Genomic DNA, 17,081 nt, shown 5'->3' on the forward strand with positions numbered 1-17,081 from the left:
TAGTATTTCATGAAAATTTAAATTAGTTGCCGCCAGTTTCCAAAAGTTGGAAGATGGAAATATCTTGACTTCTGGTTTCTCCTGGAAAAGTATTAGGTCCCTGGGGCCTGGCACCCAGTTTCTTGTGACTCTCTCCATATGGGGTCTTGGGTTGTTCTTGGTCCCCCTGGGCCCACACATGTGTCACACTCACACGCTCCACAGAGCTGTGGAGCTCTGAAGGCCCTGGAACGTCCGGCCCTGGCTCTGTGGACAAGACCCACAAAGTGATTTGCCCAAGGTCCTTAGTAAATTAAAGTCAGATGGAGCCTTTCTTGAGGGTTGCTTACACACTCTGAGTTTCTTGCTTCTTCCCTGCCTGTCTCCCACTGGACTAAACATGGGGTTGGCTAATTTCAGGTTGACTTTCCTTAAGTTTAGGGACCTTTAGGATCACCTGAAATGCCAAACTTAAAAAGAATGGTTTCAGGGACGCCTGGGTGACTCAGTCAGTGAAGCATCCAACTCTTAACTTCAGCTCAGGTCATGATCATAGGATTGTGGGATCGAGCCCCATGGTGGGCTCCACTCCGGGGCAAGGAGCCTGCTGAGAATTCTCCCTTTCCCTTGGCCCTGCGTTCCCCGTCTCCTGCTTGCACACTCTCTCTAAAGAAATAAAATCTTAAAAAAAAATAATGGTTTCAATGAAAATATATCTAAATTACATCATACACCTGACTTCCATACACCTATTCCCAATAAAGCCCCAAGACTTCTGCACAACTGAATGGCTGTGCATTTTGTGATCTCATGGCTTATTCCAATATTAAATTGTTTTGATTTCCATCAGCTCCATGTTCTTAATGTAGAATCAAATGCATTTTTAAGCTTAGATTTGTAAGCTCTGTGGACAATCCAAACAATGGTTTTATACAAAAATCAGTAGCTCCGAGTTAATCCTTAAAAGCCTTTTATTCAATATATATACTATCCCAAATCCTTTTTAGAAGTAATAGGGGGAAGAAGACAATGATAAAGAAATTATATAAAAATAGGTATTTCTTTCTGATTCAACTCTGCCAAATTGTAATTAGAGATGCAAAAATATGAAAGAACCAAATAAAAGAGGTAATTAGGGTGGGCCGATTGGGCACATGGGGCGCTCAGCTGTTTACTGGCTGAGTAACTGCTGTAAAGAAATCTGTATGGTTTTAGGATTTCTTCTGCTATGGGGTCCATCTCTTTCTCTGTCTCGTTGTCTTTCTCTCTCTCTCTCTCTCACACACACACACACCCCTCCTACACACACACACACACACACTGATTCCTGAGAAGTTTTCCTTGGACACATGAGAAAGGCTTAGTATGTAAGTAGCACCTGGGGGAGGTAACACGGACATGAATTCACTCCAATGATACAAATGTTCAATGTCGAACTTTCTTGAAGATAATCTCAGTAAGTGGGTAGGGTGTGTGCGTGCGTGGGTGTGCATGCCTGGGCACTGAAGGGAGAAGGGGGAGGGGGGAGGAGGAGTTCAGGAGAGGCTGGGTCCCTGAAGATAAACCCTGTCTCCCTCCTAAATGTTGCCTAGGGTCAGCCCAGCTGAGAGCCAGAAAAAGAGACAGAAATGAGGGTGGAGGCTACTCAGGGAAGCGAGGAAACCTGTTCCAGGTGTTTCTGGACCCCTCCAAGCAGACCGACGGGAGCCGGATCCGCTGCAAGACAGCTCGGCCTGCCCACAGGCGAACTTTTACTTCTGTCTCTCTCTCGAGTGGCCCCTGCAGCCCCTTGTGCTTTGAGAAGCAGCAGGTAAGAAGGACCGTAGTCTCCTTTTGTCAGGAAGGATTTCTGTAACCTCCACATGCCACAAAAGCAAGGTCAAAGATGAATCCGTGTGTGAGCCCCAGTGATTCAGATTAAAGCAGGAGTCAACCGCCAGCTTTCCCTCTTTCATTAATGGCCTCTCAATTAAAGCAATTTTCCATTCCTCCCCAGAGTGGAGCAGCTGGTTGTGCTACAGAAAACGTAACATCTTCTAAATTTCAGGGTGCTGAGTGAGAGGCAGGTTGGGCCAGCCCCAAACAGCCTCTCGCAGAGCCCGGCCTCCATGTGAAAGTGCGGAGCGCTGAAGTCAGTCTTCTAATTAAACTTGGCACTATTACAATGAAAAAATAAGATCTGGGAGTTGGCAACGTGGCACATAAACAGACTTTTATGTGAATAATTAAGCCGGAGCTAAGCCTATGCTGGACCGTCTTTAATCAACTTGTGATTACAGTTACCGGTAAAAGCCGGAGCGTTTCCGATCGCTCCCATGTTGTTTACGTGCTGTGGCTCTGCTAACGTATCTTCTTTGATATACACAGCCCATCTTTTTACCCATTCCTCTCTCTTCCCTCTTCCTTCTCTTTTTCAAATTCCTGCCCTTTATGGGAATGCATTATGACCCAGGCAACACAGGACGAGAATTGTGTGTGGAAGCATGCGTGTACATTTCACATGTTAACACGGGGACCTCCTCACCCCTGCCCACAGTCATGAGGGTTTTATACGCAAGCTTGTCTTCCGCCCCTAAGGAATTACGCTTCAATAAAACCCGGAGCCTTATGTTTGGATTTGAAACCACTGGATGGCTCTGTGGTTATAGGAAACGACCCTGAAACAAGTCCTGGGCCACATCCGGCATCTCCAAGTTCACAGTGCACTCTGCAGCTCTAAATGAGTGTGAGGACCTTGCTCACACTTCTGTGCCCTTGAAGCACCGCTGCGGAAATCGCATGACGTTTTGCTGCAAAATAATTTCCACGGGACCGTTTCCAAACAAAAGCTGGTGCAGGTTTAAGAGAAACTTGGGAGGATTCTGCATAGAGAAGGTAGCATGTGGGAAAACAGTGTAAAGGATTATCTGGTCTGTTTCAGAATCCTCGTGCAGGGCCGGAGCTGGCGATTCATGAGCTTCAAAATCAGACCCTTCTACTTTTCTAAACCATCAAATCAGCTTAAGAAACATGGAGGAAAATGCATTTTTAAGATAGAAGAGCTTAAAAATGAAGATGAAAGATCTGCCTCTCTCCAGCTTCCCCCTCCATGATAATTATACAGCCTAGACTAGTGCCATATATATTGTAGATAAAATACCTAGATTCTAACAAATTTTTGTAGCTTGTCTTGAGGCATTCTGTGTATATTTATTTTTCATACATTATTCTATTCTGGATTTTCCTCCCCACCATGCTCAAATTTCTTTCCTAGGAAAGATGCATAAACACCATTTAGTAATGTTACACGTTCTTAGACAACTACTAAGTTAGCATTTCCTAACTTACTGGGGACAGTAACACTATTTTTTTTTTCCTTGCTAGTGGAAAAAAAGAAAAAAGAGTGAGAGAGATTAGTGGCTAACTTCATCCAGTATGGAACAAACCAGTCATTTTAACTTGAAAATGAAAACAATTTGCAGTCTGCATAAGTCTTGGTTGGCCCAGAGAAATGAACCCTGCTTACCTTGGACACAAAACATTCTGCTATGGCCACAGGATCATTTTCACAGTTTTCCAAATCTTGTAGAAGTTCACTAAAATAAATAAATAAATAAGCCAGAAAGTATTAGATTATAGTCTGATGATTGAGAACATTTTATGTGACTCAGAGGTCTACAGGTTCATATGACATTTACAAGAAATCTTTTTTTTTTTTTTTTAAAGTAAGGGTTTAACGATGGTCAAAGCCAAAGTACACTCTTGAGGTGGGAGAGCAGGCAGGTCCAGAGGAGGCAACTGCTATAGGAATCATATTTAATTGGATAACTGAGGACCTATTGTTATTATAGCCCAGGCTTGGATTAGGGACTTGCCCAAGATCATGGTACCCCAGGGATTTAAACACAGGTCTGACCTTTAACACTCCCACCTACAGATAAGCCCTGCCTGCCATTCAAGTCTTCTAGATGGTTGGCATCGTCTGTATGCCTGTTCATATACACTTACTTATTCATTCATCAAATAGCTGGCTAGGTACCAAATGCTGGGCAAGGCATAAGAACAAACACATCGGTGAGCCAAAGGAGATACAGTCCCTGAGTGCCATATATCGGTGAGCCAAAGGAGATACAGTCCCTGAGTGCCATATATCGGTGAGCCAAAGGAGATACAGTCCCTGAGTGCCTGGAGCTTGGAATCCACTGGAATTCCATGAAAGATCACATTAACAAATGTAAAATTATAAACAGAGAGGGAGTCCCTGCCTGGCTCCGTTCGTAGAGCATGGGACTCTCGAGCTCAGAGTCATGAGGTCAAGCCCCATGCTGGGCATACAGCTTACTTTAAAAAAATAAAGAAAATAAAATTATAATGGAGATAGTGCTCTAAAGGAAAGATATGCTGGGAGGAAAGATCTTTCCTCAGATGAAAACCTGTCTTATTTTTTAATGGCAATAACATTATTTTACAGAACTGCATACTATGTCATTGTGTGGATATAGGATGATTAATGTAACCCACTTCCTGTTAGGTAAAATTCTATGAATGGAATTCCTGGGTCAAAGGGCATCACAGAGTTAAATGGTAACGCATTTCCAAATTGCACTTTCTATAAGTCATATTAATACATGTTTTATTATGTTAAATGTTTATTTTAATTAGAGGTATATTACATATTTAAGAAAAAGTTAAATAGGGGTGCCTGGCTGGCTTAGTCAGTAGAGTATGCAATTCCTGATCTCAGGGTCATGAGTTCAGGCCCCACACTGGGCGTGGGGCCTACTTTAAAAAAAAAAAAAAAAAAAAAGTCAAATAGTAAAGCTAAATAATAAAAACAAGCAGTCTCTTATTTTCTGTTTCCCGTTCTCTACTGCCACTTTCAAGAAGCATTCTCAACATCTTGCTCTTTCTATCCATGGCTCGAAACATGCCAATATAGCATTTTTTGGCATTTTTCAATTTGAGATACTATTTATTTCTTAATTTCCCAGATTTCCTCTTGTCTGATCTCAACTGTTTCTAGTATGAAATTTGATTAGATTAAAAGTCAGAGCTTACATTCTGAAGACTGTAAAGATAGATCCTCAGCTGAGCTTGGGAGCACACCATAATTACATTTCCTTTCTTGTACAACCATGTTTTCCCTGGAGTTAAAATCAACGCCTCCACCTTTTTTTTGTGCTTCGTTTTCTAAGTACACACCACTCATTCATCCTCAGACTTTGCGCTGGGAGTGTAACTTTTGCCTCCCTGTGTTCAAACATCCGATCACCCATTGGTTGTATTTTCTTGGTCATCACCCGCTGGAGCCCTCGTCCTCCTGCCCTCTCCTGAACAGGTTAACCTGATCTCCACACTTGCTGGGTTCTCCCAACACCACCCAGATGAAGTACTTCTCCTGGCTCCTGTGTTAGATGCCCCGTTTCTCCCTTCTGACCCGGCTGGTTATATCATTGGATATAGAATTCTTGGTTGGAAATAATTTTCTTTGAGTCTTCAGTCTTATTTTCTGTCCCCTCTTTTAAATGTTTTCCTTTCTACTATCTGATTTTTTTTTTAATTTCTTTTCAGTGTAACAGAATTTATTGTTTGTGCACCACACCCAGTGCTCCATGCAATACGTGCCCTCTATAATACCCACCACCTGGCTCCCCCAACCCCCCACCCCCAACCCCTTCAAAGCCCTCAGGTTGTTTTTCAGAGTCCATAGTCTCTCATGGTTCATCTCCCCCTCCAATTTCCCTCAACTCCCTTCTCCTCTCCAATCTCCCCATGTCCTCCATGTTATTTGTTATGCTCCACAAATCAGTGAAACCATATGATAATTGACTCTCTCTGCTTGACTTATTTCACTCAGCATAATCTCTTCCAGTCCTGTCCATGTTGCTACAAAAGTTGGGTATTCATCCTTTCTGATGGAGGCATAATACTCCATAGTGTATATGGACCACACCTTCCTTATCCATTCATCTGTTGAAGGGCATCTTGGTTCTTTCCACAGTTTGGCAACCGTGGCCATTGCTGCTATGAACATTGGGGTACAGATGGCCCTTCTTTTCACTACATCTGTATCTTTGGGGTAAATACCCAGAGGTGCAATTGCAGTAGTGCAATCGGGTAGCTCTATTTTTAATTAACTTAATGCTATTATGACCTGTATATACTATAAACAATTCTGTATGTAGATTACATCTACTCATATTTATTAGAAATTAGAATTAAATATTTTAAAAATATATCAGTTCATTTAATAAATCTAATACATGTTAATATAAATAACTTTTGTAAAAAACAGATTTTGCATAACAAAAGTTAGTGAGAGGAGTAGTGTTGTTCTACATTTTTGTAAAATCTCTAATGTTGACCTTAATGGAACACAGATGGATTCTCATATCTGTTTCTACATTCAATCTGTTGCAATCTGTTATTTTTAAAAAGATTTTATTTATTTGAGAGAGAGAGAAAGGGAGAATGAGTGGAGGAAAAGGAGGGGCAGAAGGACAAGCAGACTCCATGCTGAACAGGGAGCCCAACGTGGGGCTCCATCCCAGGACCCTGAGATCATGACCTGAGAGGAAGGCAGATGCTTAATTGACTAAGCCAGACAGGCACCCCTGTTAGTTTAATGAAGCACACAGAAAACAATCTAGCCTCCCAGAGATATGTCACTGGAAAAGAGAGGGGTCTTTGAATACCTATTCAGAAAAGTGTGGGTATTCTTTGACATTACACTGAAACTAAACATATGATAATTTCTTAGAGATCTGTTGGAGTCTGAAACCAAAGCAATGCACTATACCCCCCCCCCCCGTTACTTTAAAATCCATTGGTCTATCTTGCACATAGAACGGATCTTTTACTAATGCATGATTTCGGGCTAGTCCCAATTTCAAACATTCATCCTTAATATTCCTATAAAAACATTCCTTTTGTAAGATTATTTTTCCTTTGGAAAATACAATCCTGATATTCATACCAATATCTCTTACAGATGGATGGGTATGAATAAATTAAAGATAGTTGAAATCTAATCATTGGGACCTAAACACTGGTTGAAGAAAAACGGCTGAAGAAAAGTAATAGTCAAAGAAGCAACATTTCTGAGCCAGTAATTTCCATTACTGGTGAATAGAGTGTTCAAGATCTAGGTTTTGTGTCCTGGTCTTTTAATACAAATCCTCTTTCTGATCAGAGAAGAATTTTTAGCAGCATTCAGCATGGCTTAACAGAATCCTCCTTGACGATAGTCAACTCCCTGTGTCCTATATGTTATGCTAATCAAGCCCTCTCTGAGCTTTAACTTCCTCTCCAGATCTCCAGAGTGGACTATCTGGTAGGAGGAAGCGTCTCTGGGGACTCACCCAGGCTCTAGGTATAGCTCACCTGCAAATGAATGACTGGCATTCATTGTTCAAATCAATGGCAATGGGTGGGATGGGGCTCAGACACCTTGCAGGCCAACCCTTAATTTTAAGGTGAGGAAATCATGGCTCATACAAGGGAAGGAGCTTACCTTAGTTCACATGGCTAATAATTAAGGGCTACAGCTGGGGTTAGTATCAGAGCTGTTGAATCCCAGTCATGCACTCTCATATAAACACATCTATTGAAAGATATATTTCCTGACCAACTCAAGAAAGCCAAGGATTGGACTCGGCATTACGGTGTTTTTGGTGGGAGACCTTGTCTACCTGTGAGCCCTAGCTTGAGTCACCTGGCTAGCTTTCCTTTGTAATCATTTTCTAAAATAGGACAAACACCAAAAATGGCAACAGTGAGGAGGAAGTAATGGGATTCCTTTTGTGCTCTTGTCATAGGGCTACTGTCCTACTGTATTTGGCCCACCGTCTTGTTTGCTCTCCATTCAACAGTACTTATTGCAAGGCTCCATGTCAGGCATTGCTATAGGTACGGAGGTATGGGATAAAGAACGTGGGGGTTCACCGTGCTATGGTGCTTATGCTCTGATCAGGGGTGGTAAATGTTAAAAACTAAATCCATAAAGAACATAGTATCTAACAAAAGATAAGCAGACAAGGATGGAAAGAACTAGAACTCATGTACACTTTTGGTGGGAATACAAAATGCTGCAGCCTGTACGGAAAGCAGTTCTTCAAAAAATTAAAAATAGAACTACTGTATGATCCAGGAATCCAGTTTCTAGGTATGTATCTAAAAGAACTGAAATTAGGATCTTGAAGAGATATTAACACACTCACGGTCATGGCCACACTTCCACAAGATGTGGAAACAACTTAATCCATGGATGGATGAAGGAAATGTGTTATACACATGCAATGAAATATTATTTAGCCTTAAAAATGGGAGGAAATTCTGTACTCCGAGATAACATGGGTAAACCTTAAAGTCATCACGCTAAGTGAAATAAGCTAGTCACAAAAGACACAAACAGCATGAAGAGTCCTTGAGGACTCTAAAGTAGTCAAATTCATTGAATCAGAGAGTAGAATGGTAGTCACCAGGAGTTTGATGGGGGATGGGGGGGAAATGAAAGAGTTGCTAATCAATGAGCAAAAAGTTCCAGTTAAACAAGATGAACAAATTGTAGATATCTGCTATACAACGTAGTACCCAAGTTAACAATGATGCATTGTATGCTTTAAGTTTTGTTAAGAGGGTAGATTTCATGTTAAGCTTTCTCACATAACACAATAAAAATTGAAAGCACCATTTTGCTCAAAACAGAAAAACCTAAATGAAATGACAATAGAACCTCGCATGCCATAACACATTATCACCTAATGAGAAACATTTATGTGAAAAATAATAAAATATTAGTTTTACTGAAAAATGAAACAAAGCAACACGATATGACAGTATGCTATGTGACACAACGCAAAGGCTGGGTGGGGCTAGAAGAGCACTGGAACAGTCATGGAAGGCTCTGGAAGAAGGTGATATTGGAGTGGGGGAGAGCTGAAGGAAAAACTCGTTTAAGAGATCAGTTGAGCATATCAAGTTCGTTCTGGGCTCACTTGTGTGAGAATACAGAAGGGAAGCCACTGTGGCTGCAGTTTGGTGAAAACGGGAGTATGGGAGATACAGGAAGAAGACTAACCACAAAATAATATGCCCTGTACGAGGGGAGCACAGATGTGGCCACGGAATGGGATATATCAGCCCCTGAAGATACTCCAGAAAGACCAGGACCATCCTTCTAGAGTTACAGCCTAAGGGTGGGGACCAGGTTTCTCATGGCTTCTGTGTGTCTAATGAACAACCGTTCCTGTACACTGCAGGAAGGAGTGATTCCTAGATTGTGTTTTGTACTATAGCTGAGATTAGAATCGCCCCACTTTTGGGTTTTGGGTATTCTCCCTTTTCCCTGAGTTCCAAATATTTCTTCCTTTTTGAGTAGGACTATGAAAAAGAAGGAAACGTTTCTTACTTACTCACATTTCTTACTTGTTTGGGTGTGCAATTAGAGGAAACACTGTTCTCTTTTACAGAACATATTACATGTAAAATTTTCTCTGACCAGTGATGTGAACTTGAAGGCAGAAACCGTAGTTTGACCCTGAAGATTCTACTGCCTCACATGGGTTAAGAGTCAAGAATGGGGCTTCTCCCCTTCTGGTCTACAACAGACTCTGAGCACCGCTTTCTTTCCCCACCTACCTAACTAGGTCAGCTGTCGTTTTAACCTGTTGCAACAAGACAGACACATGTGTGCGTGGGAACAGAAAATGGAATGAGGTTAACAGCACCAAATGTTCTGCGAATTTCATGGATACATTAACACTGGCCTTGAAAGTCCACTTGAAAAGAGCCTGCGGGTAAAAACATTTCTACCACTGTGCAGAAGTTAAAGAAATTTTGGTGGTGGCAAAATGCACTAAAAGAAAAGATAACTTCCCCCACCTTTCACTGTCTTCATGTTCTATGTACCCCATGACTCGCTTTCTAAATTACATTTCAGGGAAGGAAAAAAGGATGGCCCAAATCATTTTTCTTTTTAGACGAAGACTAGACTTAGCGGAGTGTTTTATAAGCAGTGACTTGACATATACAGAATAAAGGGAAAGAGTTAAAGAGAAAGGGGAGATTTCACTCTCATCTTCTGAAGAAGGAAGAGAGCTTAGATGATTTTAATTTTCTAATAATTTTAAAATAGAAATTCAATATAAGGAGTGGTCTTATGTGGCGCCTGGGCGGCTCAGTGGGTTAAGCCTCTGTCCTCAGCTTGGGTCATGGTCTCAGGGTCTTGGGATCGAGCCCTGAATCGGGCTCTCTGCTCAGCAGGAAGCCTGCTTCTCCTCTCCCTCTCTGCCTGCCTCTCTGCCTACTTGTGATGTCTGTCAAATAAATAAAATCTTTAAAAAAAAAAAGAAAAAAGAGTGGTCTCTCTTTCCTCTCTATTCAAAGAAAGATTCAAATTACAGTTTAGGTAACTCTTCTCCACTCCAAGAGGAGGAGTATATAAAACAGTTGGTATTTTCTTTTTTAATTGGAAATGAAACAAACAAAAGTTTTGGGATTTTAGGGGCCCATTCAAAGGGGAAAGTGGTTTCTTTTCACTGACCTAGTTTCCTGACCAGTTAGAGATTTCTTCCAAGACACCAATCCCGAGACTTAAATTTCTAGGCTATCGCAGGGATGACCAGAGGAAAGGGAGATTTGGCTACAAAAAGGAAAACAAAAATGAAGCATCAACTGCATTCCAAAATGTTTTATGTTGGAAGATTTTGAGAAATAATAATATAAATCTAGTCATATACTAAAGTTAAACAAAGATAGTATGAGGAAAGAAGTTATCGATTATAGTCATTTATGAACACGCATGAAAAATTTCTTAAAAAATTATGAACAAATCAAACTTATCAGGGTGCAGATATATAAAACATCATGACCAGATAGGGTTTATTTCAGTAATGAATGTATGATTCAAATAGGATACCTATTAATATAATTTAACATACTATGAATAGAAAGAGAAAAATCATACACTAATTTTCTTGAAGGCAGATTAAGCATTCAATGAAATTTAACACTCATTCACAATATACTAGGAAAATAAGAAAAAGTGTTATGTAAATCACAGAACAAACATCTTAGTTACTGTTAAGAGAGTTAAAGCATTCCTGCTAATATCAGAAAGATAATAAGGATACCAACATCGAATCAACATTGTATGAGAAGACTTATGCAAAGAATAAGATATGAAAAACCAATGGGTAGAAGAATTATAAAGGAAGACACAAAAATTTCTTCATTTTCAGATACTAGTGTTTACACAGAAAACTCAAAAGCATCTATAAACCACCTTTAGACCTCATGGAAAAACTCAGAAAGTTGGAAACTTTATCAACATATAACAATCAACCACATTCCTAGAGGACAATAATAGCCAGTTTCAAAATAGAACAAATATTCTAGTCAACATCATAAGGAATAAGTTCTTAAAAGTTGTCTGTGTGAATGTGATGGAAAAATTCTAAAACACTATTATAGGACATTTTAAAAAGGTGTGATTGAAGAGAAATATTTTTATGGATGGGATGACTCAATACTGTAAAGATGTCAATTCTGCCCAAATTAATCTATATTAAATGTAGTTCCAATAAATATCCTAAAAGAGTTCTTCAGGGAACTAGAAAAAAAAAAAAAAAAAAAAAAAAAAAAAAATCACTTGACCATGCAAAGAGTCAAGAAAAGCAAGCTAAGCCAAAGTCGAAGAGTAATGTGGGCTTAACAGTGAAGACAATGTGGTATGGGAAGAGAAGGACAAACAGAGTAAAAAAACAGAATGTGGAGCAACAAATCCGCACAGAAAGGATGTACTTTCTAATCCACGGTGACGGGGCTATTGGCTAGACATAAGAAAACAAAAATTTGGATTTCCTACCATATAACATCTCTCCAACAACTGTAGTAAGTTTAAAGACCAGGCAAAATTTTAAGATTTTAGAAAAATAATACAGCATATTTATGAACAGAGAGTACAAGATAATTTTTTTAAACATTATCTTTATTTAAGAGAGAGCATGAGAGAGATCATAAGCAAGGCGAGTGGCAGAGGGAGAGGGAGAAACAGACTCCCTGCTGAGCAGGGAGACTGACCCCAGGATCCTGGGATCATGACCTGAGCTGAAGGCAGACGGGTTCCCCGACTGAGCCACCGAGGTGCCCCATAAGATAATTTTTGAGGCACAACACAAAATCCACAGATTATAACATTTACATTTATTCAGTGTGGTCAAGCTTATAAATTATATGACTACTTTTCAAAGAAACATTTTCACATTGAAAGTGAAAAGACAATCCTCATATAGTAGGAGATGATTTGCAAGTCAAATAATCCACAAAGATCACTAGCCAAAATTCCTCAAGAATGCCTTCACAGCAGTAAGAAAAAGAAACATCCTGACAGAAAAACGGGCGGGGAATAGAAGGCAGAAATCCACAATTCACACATACAGGAATCTAAGTGGCCAACAAACAAGAAAAGATTCTCAGTCTTTATTGTCACTGACAAAATGTGAAATAATGTATGCCCCAATGGAATATTACATCACAGTTAAACAAGGGAGAAGTATAAATCTCAAAAACAATGTTGAGAGAAAAAAAATTTTGTGAAAGTTTGTCACACTTCATGTCATATTTGAAATAAAGTGAAAGCACATTATATATTTTAAATAAATGCCTACATATATAGTCATGGCAACAGAATCATACTTGGGAGTGAAACACCAGGTCTTAGATAGTAGTAGTTCCAGTCCTAGTGGTATACTGAACCAGATTATACCGGCTTGCCTGAGCCAATTCTGTGTACCTCTTCCTAATTCCATGTTCAGTGAGGTGTTGCTAATAGCTTGAAATCTGCTGTGATGGGATGTTTACACCACAGAAATCAGCAAACAATATAAATCCTGGATTCCCCCTCTCTTGTCCTAATGCCGGAGAAACGGTCGACCAGCACATTGCTGTGCCACTCTCCACAGAGTGAGCCGTAACTGGGAGGGATACATAAGGGGCTCCAACAGTATTTGCAATGTCTTTAGGCTTTAAAGAATTTCTAAAGTAAATATGACACAAGAAAAGGCTTTGAAAGAGTGGGGATAGGGTTCATGGGTATTTATTACGCTACTTTTCTGTATTTTGGAAATATAAAATATACCCTGAAAATAAAATCCAGTCAGCAGAGGTTTTTGGGCTAGCATAAAACCATTTTCTTTTGCCCCTCTTTAATTTTAGAGATTTAAATCTTGCTTAGTTGGTCACAATCATATTATACTATGTTGAAAAACCTGGATCTGAACTAATAACAGAAACTTGAAAATTAGTTCAAGCCCCAACCATAGATTGGTCAGAGTCAGACCCCTGAAATCAACTGATGTAGGGTATATAATAAAAGATTCATAGGAGGCATTAACATAAAAAGTCACATCAATACTTCTTACTTAACCAAGTATAACAGCAAAGTTATTTGAGCTCTAAATGCAGACTCCAGACCTAAAGGAAAGGAAATAAAAATAGGGACACAATAGTATAGACAACTCAGCTGTAAACGTTAAACAAGCAGATGCTATTTTTTAATAGAACTATTCTGCCTTTTTAAAAAGGTTTTATTTATTTATTTGAGAGAGAATGAATGAGAGAGAGCATGAGAAGGATGAGGGGCAGAGGGAGAAGCAGACTCTCTGCTGAGCAGGGAAGCTTGCCGTGGGGTTCGCTCCCAGGACCCTGGGATCATGACCTGAGCTGAAGACAGATACCTAACCGACTGAGCCACCCAGTGTCCCTCATTATTATTTTCAAGAGTATCTGCTTGTTAGGACCTAGGTGGCTCAATCAATTAAGTGTCTGCCTTTGGCTCAGGTCATGATCCCAGGGTCCTGGGGACTGAGCCCCATTTCGGGCTTCCCTGCTCAGCGGGGAGTCTACATCCCCCTCTCCCTCTGCCCCATCTTCCCTGCTTATGCTCTCCCTCTCTCTCTCACTAAATGAATAAAATTTAAAAAAGGAAAGTAATAATGAAATAAAATAAGTGAATACCAGTAGAAATGTGACAAAACCAGGTATTCAAAATAGGTTAAATTGGATGTCTAATTCTACGTCCTTGACTGAAGGACTTTCCATACCGCACTCCTGATTCATCTAAAAGATGTGCATACAATATGCGTTCTATCTGCCTCCCAAAGCTGTTAAGAGGGTTACAGGAGCTCATGCATGTGCCAGGGATAGACAAATATGACCACCAAAAGGGACAGGCATGTGTACGTGGTGTTCACTGCATGCTCATTGTGTTACCACACGGATCACTAATACATTGTCATCCGGGTACTCGTTCACTCTGACTCAGGCTGACAGGTCTGACGTCCTTGTTCAGAGAACACCAAAGAGAAAAGAACAGAGAACCAATTCAGGAATACAAAGGTCTTCTCAATCTTCCGACTTTAGCAGAATGGGTTCTACCACCAAGTTCCCCTCCTGTTGACCTAGGGGGCTATGTCATTTTTACCTATCTTTAAATTAGGAGACACAGGAAGATTTAAACTCCAGGGAGTAAAAAAATACAAACAACAACAATAACAACAACAACAACAAATCCCCAAAACCCTTCTGGACTATGCTACCACATCCCAAACCATGGCCTAAAAGCAGGGCTCCACTCTGACAAGAGGGTATGTGGCTGAATGCCTGGAGTTTGGGGTCAGAAAAGTCCAGATGAGGGATATAAAGTGAAAATGCGAATAAAGCTCTATGGCCTCTGCCATGAACTACGCAGAAGACAAACAGTCATTACCATCAACTTACAGCCAAACCACCAGAGGCTTAGGCTAGGGGCCGCTCAGCATATATGCCTCAACCCCAGTGCCATTGGTAGCCTCTGGAAGGAGAAGCCCCTTGGGAGGTTCATGGAATTTTACTAACAGAGACTGCTAAAGAGCCTGTTTTAATACCAATGAACATGTAGAGTCTAAATTCCCTAATTCAATTTTTTTTTTTTTTTTAAGAAAGTAAGCACATATGAATGGTGGGGAGCGGGTGGAGTGAGGGAAGGAGAAACTCTTCAGCAGACTCCATGCCCATCAAGAAGCCAGAGGCAGGGCTCGATCTCAAGACCCTGTGATCATGACCTGAGTTGAAATTAAGAGTCCAATGCCTAACTGACTGAGCTGCCCAGGCCCCTCAGTCTAATTCAGTTTCTTGGTGACCTTTCTCTATATTCTTATTATTGTGTCTATTTTACATAGATGGTGTTTCCCAGCCACAGCTGTACATTACAAACATCTGAGGAGCTTTTAAAAACTGATGCCCTACCCCCACCCCAAACCAATTCATTAGAAGTTCTGGGTGTGGGATCCATCATATTAAAAAAAAAAAAAAAAAAATCTTCCCAGATGATTCTAGTAGTGTAGTTCAAGATGAGAATCAGTCTTGGAACATGCAGTTTTCGAAGTCTCTTGAGTCAAATCAGGGAGATGTTGCAACACAGGCAGTTTTTACATCCCAGGCTTTCAAAACGAAAGGACGCATTGATGCAATTCTACACACAGATCTCCCAGAGGCCAGGCTTGTGCTCCGTGTTAGGGATTCAAAGGTAGCAAAGCAGATATGGATCGTGCCCCCAAGGTGTCACTTATACCAATTTCATTAAGCAAAGAGGGATAAGATGTATAATGTGCATTATGGTTGAGTCATGCAATGACAGGGCACTGCAGAATTTTATAATGGGATTTTACTATAACAAAATCAACACCATCACTGGTTGATATTTTCACGCTTCCTCTGGGCTGGCATTGAGCTATGTAGGCACTTCCGGTGTCTGAGCGCCCTGAAGCTTCACAATAACCATAGAGATGGATAATCTTATTATTTCCACTCATTCAATCCACAAAAGTTTGCATGCCTCCAATGGGCCAAGCACCATTTAGGTACCTGGACAATAACAAAACAGACCCCAGGCCTCGGGGAGTGTTCTGTGAGTGGGGGTGGGGAGGAAAGAAACAACTGATGTAAACCAAAAGTCAGTCATAGAACGTGTCACACAGAATTTGATAAATGCTGGAAAGAAAAGGCAGAGCAGGTGAGGTGTTCTGTGGGTGTCTGGCAAGCTTCGTTGAGAAAGGGAGACATGAGCACAGACTTGCAGGGAGGGAGTTCATTCTTCCACTCCATTTCAAGACTCACCCAAGGATATCTACTCGGCTAAGCTGGGATGCAAACCCAGACATGTTAGAAATGAGCGTCTGTGCTCTTAACTTGCCTACTGCCTGGCAGAAGTTTCACAATGTATAATATACTAACTGATCTGCTTGTCCCAGACCCTTCAGCAAATTTCCTAAGCCCAGTGTCTTTTATGTAGTAGGTACTTAACATATGTTGGAGTTAATCATTTAAATTATTAATTAGTTTGATTAGTATGCTATGACTTAAAGTATTTGTGTGTTTACTGGGTCCTGCCGACTCCCTAAGTAGAAGAAAATTTCTAGAAAATTCAGTGGAGATGGGGTGCCGCAGACGAAGCATGCATGCGTTTTTGGATGCCCTGTTCATGTTTTGTGGGAGAAAAACGATGTCACTGCTCTGTCAGGGAAAATAGGTCTCTACTCTGAGCCAGGAGGATGGACTGGGATAGAATATTAAATAAATGTAAGACTCCCCTAGAACAAGGGTGCGTCTAGGTAGAAGACTTCATGGCATGATAGCACACAGAAATGGATGAAGTTGAGTCAAGGATTAGAGGTTAAGTTCTCTTAGGTGGCATTCATTTGAGAGAAAGTCATAGTATTCCTAAGTGATGGGGATCTTTTGAGTAGGAACTTACCTATTGAAGTGGTAGATATCCTGTATGTTTCCAAAGAGGGCCGATCTTTCTTCTGTCCCCAGGGGAAGTTTTGTTTGGTCCCTGATGCAGTCTAGGTAATCCTGAGAAATCAATGAGAAGGATATCTTAAACACTCCTATTGTTCCCCAAGTCATCGTTTGCTATGCAAGATGAATCTCTCAGAACAGTTTCAAGTAATTATGATACTAATGTGCTCATTAATTTTACTATGGAATACAGAATGTCACTTTTATTAATGCTGACAATGCCCACCTATCTATAGAATGGAGCAAGTTTGAGCAAGAAGTATGGTGTTCCATTAGGCTATATA

The 17,081-nt window shown here is 40.5% G+C and overlaps 1 protein-coding gene across 3 annotated transcripts in view; it reads right to left on the minus strand.

The window, feature by feature from the left end:
- Nucleotides 1-17,081, minus strand: part of PLEKHG1 (pleckstrin homology and RhoGEF domain containing G1) — a 216,491-nt gene that overhangs the window by 38,681 nt on the left and 160,729 nt on the right. For all 3 annotated transcript variants that reach the window (XM_004753562.3, XM_013056735.1, XM_013056737.2), the window contains 2 exons: nt 16,751-16,851; nt 3,485-3,554 (listed from right to left, as the gene is read on the minus strand). In XM_004753562.3, coding sequence (XP_004753619.1) covers nt 3,485-3,554; nt 16,751-16,851 — 171 coding nt within the window. The remainder of the gene's footprint in view (nt 1-3,484; nt 3,555-16,750; nt 16,852-17,081) is intronic.

Source organism: Mustela putorius, unplaced genomic scaffold (assembly GCF_011764305.1).
Source record: "Mustela putorius furo isolate JIRA1106 unplaced genomic scaffold, ASM1176430v1.1 tig00000450_pilon_pilon_pilon, whole genome shotgun sequence".
In the NCBI taxonomy this organism is placed as follows: domain Eukaryota; kingdom Metazoa; phylum Chordata; class Mammalia; order Carnivora; family Mustelidae; genus Mustela; species Mustela putorius.